Genomic DNA, 10,604 nt, shown 5'->3' with positions numbered 1-10,604 from the left:
CCCTCTCCTTACACCCAATCTATCTCCATATTTCCTCCCTCTAATATATTTCCTTTCCACCCTTCTTTCTTCTCTGTCACTCCCAGCTCGCTATATCTTTTCCTATTTCTCTCGTTCTCCCCTCACCTTCCACTACCCACATCACCATCTTCCTCCCTTACATTATTTTCTGACACTCCCCTCTTTCTTTGGAACAACATTTCTCTCTTTTCTCCTTTTCTCCCTGTACTTTTATTTTCACACCTCGGTTGGGTTTATAAATTGCTCCCCCCTCGGGTTGGGTTCATAAACCCCTTCCCCCCTCTGGTTAGGTTCATAAACCCCTTCCCTCTTGGTTGTATTCTTAAACTGCTTCCCTCTCAATTCGGTTCATGAACCGTTCCCCTTTCTACTCGTGTCTTTCCTTTTTATTGATCTCGGTCCTTCTCTCTCTCTCTCTCTCTCTCTCTCTCTCTCTCTCTCTCTCTCTCTCTCTCACACACACAGATCAGTCGCTTCTATATTTTAGCCATCCCTCTTCCCCTCTTGGAGACCACCTGCAGCAAGACGGCGGCACCCCAGGCCCAGCACGTCATCCCTGATACAAATCCATTATTTATATTCTTGTTAGCCTCCCATATTTCTCTTGACTTTTCCCGTCAACCTTAACCCTAATCTTTCAAATCTTATTCCCCAGCTTCATACCCCAAACCTATCAACCTCGTGAACCTTATATCGTGTTAAACACTTATTGGATTGTAGTGAGATGTTAATTATTAGATATATATGATTTGTTTGATAGATTTTTATTGAGTTTTGATTTCCTTGTGTTGTTAGTTGATTTGCATTTGATTAAAACCGATTGTTGGAATTTTTAATTTAATAATTTGAATTCTATTGATGAATTAATTTTAAACGTTTTGATCATTATGAAAATTCTAGTTGATGAAAATTCTAGTTGTCTTGATTATTATGTGCTACCTATTTCAATTTGGGAATGTAAGTTGCTATTAATCTGTGTGAGATGGTTGAGCACACTCATCCAGAGCTCCGATTCCTTGTTAGTTCCATAATCATACGCCATTTAGGCGTTTGGCCAAATTTACTTTAGGCCATGCTTGGCAACCATGACAGATCATCCCTTTGGAATATTCGTGAGTTGAACTGTGTGCGAGGGGCTTTGATGGAAGGAGAGGGAGAGAATTGAGTGGGCGGGAGGAGAGATGGCAATATGGCATCAAATATCCTTAGGAAGTAGGGAATAGAAGATGCGTCTTTAGGAGTGGTTTTTGCTTTCCTGATTTTAAGGAGCTTTGCATGCTCCCCTCACTCCCACCATCTTAAGTCTCTCCGGTCTCCCTCCTATCTCTCACAATTGGTCCCACAAATATTCCATGGAATATATTTTTTTTCATTGTTGCCAAACATGGCCTTGAAGAAGTACGAAAAATTAGGAAAGTTGGTAAGGCCATATTTGTCAACCATCACCTCATTTGCATTGTATTATATGGGACTGTTGGATCATCAAATCTAGTGCGCGAGATTGTATCGATGTGATTGTCCTATTTAGGGGTACAATTTGGGTCGAGCATTTGTTACGAAATGAATTGGAATCAGCCCGAACGTGACCCGAATTTATGGTAAAGCTCATTTATTTATTTCCAGATCTGGCTCTTAGGCATAAGTCACGGGTTTGCTCCCCAGAGATGAGTGTTCGAATCCCACCCGGGCTCACCCTGATGCACGTGGTTTGTGGGCCGCTGCGTGCATCCGTATGGGAATAGTCCAACTCCTGAGGGGGTGGAGACACCCTGCGTCATAAAAAAATAAAATAATAATAATAATAATAATAATAGAAGGAAGCTGTTATCTGAGTTTGGCACTTTGCCAATGAGGGACACTGAAGTCGGCCTTTTTCGTATAAGGGGAAATGACAGAATAACTCTGGATTGTTGGAATCAGGAGTCGGAATCGGGAATTTTAAGGGGCGTTTGGATTGTTGGAATAAGGAATCGGAATCTGCATCCTATGTCATTTAGGTTGTGGTCCCATTAAGGTCAGCTGCCTTCGAATTAATACCGTGTAGATGGTGGACCCCACCTTAATTAATGTACGGTTTTCAATGGAGATGATGAGCTCCACACGAGTGTAAAATGGTAGGCCCCAACCATGCTATGAATTGGTGTAAAATGATGGGCAACATGCCATCAAAACAAAGAGGTGTAAAATGGTGGGGCTCACTAATGCAGGAGGTTTAAAATTTTCCATGAAAAATAATATTCCATACAAAAATCTCAAAGTCTAATAATAGATTTGCAAATTTCCTTGAAAAGGGGGAATTTGTTTTACTATGGAAAATGAGCTGTTAAATTAACTTTTCAATGGAAAAAATTCCATGGAAATGAAAAAAAATCGCTCTTAGTCTATATTTTATAGAGGATAAATATGAAAAAAGTAGAGTGAGGCCCACTTAATTAAAAGATCTAGACCACTCACTTGTTGGTCTATATACACAAAATTCTAGGCCCCTAGCTTTTTTCATTTTCTTTATCCAAGCCAAAAAGGGGGTGAATTAGACTAGACCGGGGGGCGGGGTACGCGTTGCTTGCGAAGCAAGTTATGATTAAAAATAGGGGTGCAATTACCAAAGCTAGGGGTACTGATATCAGCACACTCCTCTTATATGAAAGAAGATGCGATTAGGGTGAAGGCTCTTATTTTTAGGGTTTTAGAGAGTTAGGGTTTTCTGTTAGTTGAAGGATAGAATAGAGAGAACAAGAGAATAGAGAGGGAGGCTGATTTTCTTCTCCTGCGAGTTTACCGGTGCTCCGATCGGTTCTCAAGCTTCATGACTATCATCTTCTTCTTCTAATCTCTAAACTCCACCACCAAAACCCAAGACCCCCATTACCCCATTCGGATTTCACCCTCCATCCTTACTACCATTCCTACATCCACCATTCGTTTCCCTACACAAAACCCTCTTCTCCGGCATTCATCTTTAACATGCGGCGTCAGCATCTCCAACCAGTAGATCTGTTCTTTGGTCATCAGATCCGGCCATTCGCCACCTCCATTTTGGGCCTGGCATCTTCACCACCGTATTCCGTCAGATCCGAGCCACCTCCATCATCCAATTTTGCCGGAACTCAGGTAATCTCCTTTGTACCTCTTTTGATTATATTTTTGCCTTAATCTGTGTAACTTATGATTCGGGGGGGCGGGGGTTTGTTTTCTTCATGATCGGTGTTCTGTCATGAATCGGTTTTGATTTCTATTATCAAGTTGAGTTCACTGGAATCCTGTTTTCCTACTTTCAATTTGTTAGAACATGCCTTCAAGTTCTTGATGATGTTTGTGTTAATGGTAATGATTTTCTTCACTACAAATTCACTTACTTTGAATACGGATCAGCCACTCAGTTTGAAGGAAGGCCTCATTGCTTGTCTTACTTTGAATGCATCATCTCTTGTTTACATGATGATCAGTTTGATATTTGTAGTAATTTGTTTCCTTTGTTTATTGGATGATCATTTTACACCCACTTACCATGATGTTGATATTTGTAGTACTTGACTTCTTTAATTAACTCCTTAATTAAATTTATTTTTTTTTAATTTTCTTTACAGTTTCCTGACAACAGAACGCCATGTAAGGTGTCGTTTCCTAAATCAAGTACTAGTCACAAGGCTACTGAAGGGATCTTACATAGACAAAAATTTGATGGAATTCTTGCTTTTGGCATCTCATTCTGCTATAATGACTTACCCTCTCATGTAACTAAGAAGATGCATCCTGCAAATAAGGTAATTATCTGTCTTTGCTTTATATTAATTTACTTTATATGTTTTTTGCCTTACAAATAATTGTTCCATTATATTTGCTATGCGATAAGTTGTATTGACATGATCCACTCACTAATTATTGATACTGTGAGGGTCTTTGAGAAAAATATATTTTACAAGGATATTGTCTCTTATTCCAATGCTTTATACCCCTATGAAGATCGAACTCTTCCTAGGATATGGGATATTATATTTGATCAGTTGCCACACTTAGAGGATTTAGTGAATTTGCAGGGAAAGTTTTTATCTAGTGTCCTTTTGGGGTGCATTGAATCAGTGATAGAAGGCAGCCTAAATTCATGCATCATGCGGTATATTTTGATCCTAGGCTGATCCTAGCCCTCCATTCTATAGAGGTTTCCATAATTCCTCTTAAATCGGATGGTTAAGATCACCATATAGATTTTTTATTAAAAAACTATAAAGGTGGGGGGTAAGATTGAAATTATGTGGCTTTAGTGGGTGCCTTTGTTAAAAAGCATAAAGGAGGGGGTAGGATTGAAAATCTGTGGGTTGAATGGGTGCATTTGTTAAAAAAAAAGTCAAAAAAATGATGTGTAATTCTCATAGAATTTTCAAAAAAATTAAAAAATTCGCTTCTTTTCTCTTCTGCTATATATATATATATATATATATACTAGAATCATGTGATATTAAAACTAGAAACATAAGTAAACCTATATACTGTGTTACCACATACGTGGGATTGCATGATTTGGGAACATATCTGAAAATGGTAGTATTGAATTTATATGTTTTGTTTAAGTAGTTAATGATTAGTGGGTTTTGAATTTCTTACTGGTGATGTTCTTGTTATTTATACTAAGTTTTTTCTTCTATTTGTGCTGCAGAAAGACATATGGTACAGAAGAAGTAAATGGCAAAAGCCTGACTGGGATATGGTAACATTGAATACAGATGCTTCTTTGGGGGACAAAAACAGATACGGATCACTTTGAGGTCTGTTACGAGACCACGAGGGTAAATTCAAGGCAGCGTGACAAAATGGTATAAAAACGACACGACGATTACTAAAGACGAAAAGAACATCGCTATATTAGAGCTACGTGCTATATACCACGGTCTTAAACTAGCTCTCGAAGAAAGAGTTGAAGCAATAGAAATACAGACAGACTCTCAAGCAGCAATTGATTAGATAACAGAACAGAAATCAAAGAATCCAGTGGTTATTAAATACGTCAATCTCATATATGATTTGTTGAACAAGTTTAAAAAGAGGAAAATCAGATGGATACCACGGAAGGGAAATAAGGCCGCTGATATCCCTGCCACGCCAAACTACAAGACAAAAGGCTGGAATATCAAAGACATATTGACAATCTTCAAACGCAACTGGACATAGATGCTGCCTAAGGAGAAACAAAACAGGAAGCTGGGAGGGTATTTGAACATATTTTTCTACCTTTATCAAGTTCCTATGTATGAAGAGTATTTTTGTTAAGAACCAAGTATTCCCCTATAGCAAGAGCTAGAGGTGTAGCTGGACATAGATGCTGCCTAAGGAGAAACAAAACAGGAAGCTGGGAGGGTGTTTGAACATATTTTTCTACCTTTATCAAGTTCCTATGTATGAAGAGTATTTTTGTTAAGAACCAAGTATTCCCCTATAGCAAGAGCTAGAGGTGTAGCACATACTTACTTTTGAATGCATACATCTCTTAGGAAACTGAATTTTGATTCTTGGTGACTCAGTGTAGAAAAGGCAGAAGATCCTCCAACACCATTGAATTCATCTTCCAAATTTGCTTGTGAAATTGATTCGCAAGAGCACAAGTTTCAAAATTGAAATTGGATTTCATAAGAGAATGAACTTAATGAAGAACCTTATGTAGTTTCAGAAAGATATGAAAGAATTCCAAAAACAATGCCCTATGGAAAGAAAAGTAAAAGGTATGGCGCATCTATAAACAAGTGGCATATAGTTACACCTATCAAACAAACGGTCTAGTAGTCATCTCGCATCATTTTATCATCACACGAATGCGGTACAATCGCCCTCTTGAATTAAGTGGGTTGGTCTTACCCTATCCTTATCAGATAGTTCCATATAATTTCACCTAAGATGATTGGAAATATGATATAAATCCTTATTATACTTAATCAAAGGATCAACAGATATTCCTTCCCTAAATCTACTATGCTCAATCCCCAAAAAGGATATTTAATGAGAAAAATAAGCCTTGGTGATGTTTGGCATTATTATACATTTGTAAAATTTCTACATGCCTGTGGTCAGTGGTGAAATTTGCTTACCCTATCCTTATCATTCAAACTAATAAATGGATAACCAACAACGCAGCCTAGAACCTAAACACCTACTGTAATGAGATATTAAAACATCTAGCTGATACGATTTTCACCATGTTTTATTCCTGTTTCTAGTACTACAAAACTCTTTACAGACTCCAGATGTAAAATAACAGTCCTAAGACTAAACAGAATTATGACAGTAAACGGCTACTTCTTAAAATTCTTTGATCTAGAAAAAAAAAAAAAAAAAAACTAAAACTAAAACTTTATACAACCTGAAATTCATCTGCTATAAAATCTGTATGAACTTGATTGGAAAAAATCCTAGATAAACATTGACTTAAGCTGCATGTTCAGGTTTCAACACTTCATAATCATGATAAAATTTTCAATAAACACCCCAACCATTTGAAATGTATCTACTCATGAAATGAACACAATTCATATAAATTGTATTTCTCGTGTGTGTGTGTGTGTTTTAAAAAAAAAAGGACTAGAACCTATTAGCAAAAACTATATAACTCAAACCTTTATTTACATTACCTCAGTTATACTAATCAAATAATTTGCATAATCAAAATGTTCAAAACAGTAGATCAAATGAAAAAATAAAACTTGAACATTCGAACAAATCACATGAACAAATGAACCTAATTCTAAATCCAGACCTTTTCTTTAAATATTCAGAATTAAATAAAGGGAAAAATACACTTAGACCCCCTGTGGTTTCTGACACATTCAACTTAACCTCTAATGTTTTAAAAGTTACAAGTAGACCCCCCCTCCCTGTGGTTTCAATTTGTATAAGGAAGGCCCCCTCAGTTGAGGGTTCGTCCACAGATTGAAGGGTTAGGATGATCTGATGGAGTTGATTTTTTGGGCACACCCTATCTATGTCAGGGCCCATCAAATGAACGCTTTGGATCATCCAAACAATGTGGGCCAATCAAATGAGCGCTTTGGATCATCCAAACAATGTGGGACCATACCCGAATCCAAACACTACCAAAAACACACTGGGCCCAAAAAATACACATAATGCTATCAATAAGAACAAAAAAGGTATTACGTATCTTCTTGTAAATATTTGAATCAGATAATCCTCAAAAAAAAAATCATAGAGGAGAATCAAACAAATCAGTACAAAATAAACTTTCTCAACGAAATTACATCAAACAGGTAAACTAGCTCAAAACTCAAGATAAATAAATCAAAATTATAAGAGAAATACCTCTGTCCTGAAAATCGTAAAGATCCTCTTATCCTCTCAGAATGATGCTTCACCCGAACAAATTTTCTCTCTTTCTACAGCTCTTAATAGTGGATCCGAAAAAGATTACAATGATCGGATGGATGGTATAAAAAAAAAGAATGGAGTAATAAACAAAATACTTAGCAAGTGAATGACTTCTTGGTTACAGGACTTCTACTCCTCATTACCATTTAAAGATCTTTTGAATTCTCATACTCCAGGTTTACAAAGGCAGGTGATAGCTAAACTATACTTATATGATCCTTCAAATCTTGCAATGGAAACGGTGATGTATTTTAATTGTGCTATCTTTCTAAATTTTATCTTGTCAAATGAGTTATGATTTCTTATCGCTGATGTTTAGAATAAAAATTGAATTTGTAAATTTAAGGCTGTAAGTTATTTATTCTTGTTTTCAATCGTATGAAGGTAGTGGAAAGACATATAGTAATATAAAAGAAAAATATTTAAAGAAGAATAGGGGAGGGTCATGTGAGACCATTGAGTCATCCCTGATATATTATACAACTTGGGAGAACCGTGCAACCCCTTGTTGATGTCAGAATCCTACGAAGACCAAGAGTCCCTAGGCGGTACGATCTACCTTAATAAGTCCACGCGGAATCGGCCGTATCGGCATGGGCAACAGGCTAAATGGGAGCCGGAGTGACCTGGGTTAAATAAAATTTTATAATGAGAAGAATGAATGGGTTTGTGCTCTCTTATATTGTAGTTGATTTTTTCATTTTTGTTGTAAGTACATGTTGTGATTTAAAATAGTTTCTCTTATTATGTTATATAAGTTCTTGTAAAACATCATTTTGTTTAATTGGTCAACTTATTTTAGCTGTTTTATAAATATTGATCTTGATCCATTATTCGATTTGGATCTTCATGTTTGTTTAGTTTCTATTATTCCGCTGACCCTATTTTTCTCTCCAGGACTAGAGGATGCTAACGAGAGTGCGTTTGCGCATGAGGACGTGTAGGAGCGTAGAGCGATGGGGGAAAATAATTGAGATGACGATACCTTCTTCGATGTCTTGGTTTTATTTTAGATGGACTAGTTTGGACTTTATTTGGCTGAATAATTTATTGTAAGGTCTAAGTTATTGTAAGGAAACATTTTGGTAATGGAATAAGAATGATGGTTGTTTAATTTTCCGATATGGTTTAGAAAAAAAAAATTATAAGTATTTTGACAGGTGTTTGCTCGTAGCGATCCGGTCACGAAAATCGGGTCGTTACATGTTTTGATAGAAGCTCTTTAAATAATAAAAAGACAAGTTGGGTTAGTGCAAATATCAAAACATCGTTGTGCTGATATGATATCCCAACTAAAAAAAGCAACATCTAGTGTGTGTATATTATTTTGTTTTCTTTTGGAGATGTCTCATTAATGAACTCCTTGCCTAAGCCTTTAAAGATTACACTTTTAGTGGTTCTCAGCACACTAACGGTACATAGTGTTTACCCTAATTGTATCAGAGATGCCGATGTGGTATGAGTAGCACTTCCCTAGACATCATGGAAGAGATGTACTCTATTGTATTTAGGGATTGTCTGGCTTTCTTACTTTAAGAAACTGCCAAGTAAGATCAATAAAACACCTGTGGAACGCCTTGTCCCCGAATGTTGTATCATGTATACAGTTATAATAAATTGTTGCCTTCCAGCATGATACATTTGCTGCTAAATGTTCTGATTAGTAAAAGTTCTGCTCCTCTTTGAGGCATGAGCCAATTGAGTTGTTTGCCTTACACTCATGGTTTTAAATTTCGGCTGAAATACTGAAATTTCGGATTTTGGTTGGGACTGAAACCAAAATCACTCAAACCTGAAATTCCGGCCAGAGTACCAAATTTCGGCGAAATTTCGGAACGATGTGATTTATAAGTTTGTTTACAAAATTCCGGCCAACATTTCAGTACAATAATGAAATTTACAAAATTTCGGCTGAAATTTTGGATTTCGGTTTGGACCAAAACCGAAATCACCGTAACCCGAAATTTCTGCCAGAGTACCAAACTTCAGCTGAAATTTCGGGAAAATGTGATTTTTTAAGTTTGTTTACAAAATTTTGATACAATAATGAAATTTGTTTTTATTTATTACCCAATTTCGGCCAAAATTTCTGTTTCAGCATGTCCAATGCCTAAACCTAATTTTAAATCCATCCTCACACTTTAACAGCCCTACTAGGATTGTCTAATGTTCTGCCCTTCAATTTTGATTATCCTTTTATGGTTCAGGATCTTGTGCGACGACTTCACATCTACAAGAAGCTAGACATACAAACAGGATTTGTGTACTCCGTGTGCTTCAATGAAGATGGTGACATTCTGGTGTCATGTTCAAATGACAGTATGGTTATTTTATGGAAATTGGGATGCAGGGGTTGTGACATTGTCATCTCACTATGGGCACACAGACACAAGTTTCCAAGCAAAATCGATGCCTTGTACAAATGATCGGACTATTGTTTCCTGGTGATGGGGAGATATCTTCTTTGTAAGGACTGAATCTTGTTGATTTGAAGTGATTGTATCTTAGCTATGTTTTGTTATCTTATCATCAATATGGAAAATGATTTTGGGGGCATAACCTATTTACGTTGTGGCCCATCAAATGGACAGTTTGGATTATCCTATGTTGTGAACCATACGCTTCATTTTGAAAAATATAGGTGGGGCCTACATTTGGGACTTAATGTTACTGTACAACCCACACCATAGGCCACTAATATGAGATAGTGTGTACTTGCCAATCTAAGAATTACCCAATGCAAGGCCACTAATATGAGAAACTTATAACAATTTTTTCATAATTACAGGCCCTTACCTAGATAGGGTGTCCACAAAAAATCAGCCACATAGGATCATCCTAACCCATCTAACAGTGGAGGAAAAAATGGGCAGATTTGTGGACAAGCTGTGTTTGTCCATTTTTCCCCATTTTTTCCTCCACTGTTGCATGGGTTAGGATGATCCTATGGGGCTGATTTTTTGTGGACACCCTATCTAGGTAAGGGCCTTTCAAATGAATGGTTTGGATCACCCCAAAAATGTGGGCCCCCACTGTTTTTAACCCGACCGAGTAGATAAGCTTATCTACTCGACCGAGTACGCACACCTTTCCCATATTTATTTCCATGTATTGAAATAGAAAAACTATGTTTAATTCATTCTTTAGAGAGAGATTGTCTCTACTTCGAGTTTGTTTTCTCCTTTTCTTTTTGCTCTTTTCCTTTTTAGCTT

At 36.9% G+C, this 10,604-nt stretch overlaps 1 protein-coding gene across 2 annotated transcripts; it reads left to right on the top strand.

Annotated features, from left to right (window-relative positions):
- Positions 1 to 2,696: 2,696 nt before the first annotated feature.
- Positions 2,697 to 8,390, top strand: LOC143864213 (uncharacterized). Of its 2 annotated transcripts, none has more exons than XM_077375102.1 (3): positions 2,697 to 3,132; positions 3,609 to 3,785; positions 8,290 to 8,390. In XM_077375102.1, exons 1-3 carry the CDS (start codon positions 2,986 to 2,988, stop codon positions 8,293 to 8,295), a joined length of 330 nt encoding a protein of 109 aa, XP_077231217.1. In that variant the 5' UTR covers positions 2,697 to 2,985; the 3' UTR covers positions 8,296 to 8,390. The 2 variants fall into 2 exon arrangements, with proteins under 2 accessions (XP_077231217.1, XP_077231216.1); XM_077375101.1 differs by lacking the exon at positions 8,290 to 8,390 and adding an exon at positions 4,676 to 5,522.
- The last annotated feature ends 2,214 nt before the right edge of the window (positions 8,391 to 10,604 follow it).

This window comes from Tasmannia lanceolata, unplaced genomic scaffold, assembly GCF_043159265.1.
Source record: "Tasmannia lanceolata isolate RefF3 unplaced genomic scaffold, GAP_Taslan_0.1 ptg000048l, whole genome shotgun sequence".
Lineage (NCBI taxonomy): Eukaryota > Viridiplantae > Streptophyta > Magnoliopsida > Canellales > Winteraceae > Tasmannia > Tasmannia lanceolata.
Note: the sequence above shows the minus strand (reverse complement) of the source record. Positions and strands in the feature narration are given on the sequence as shown.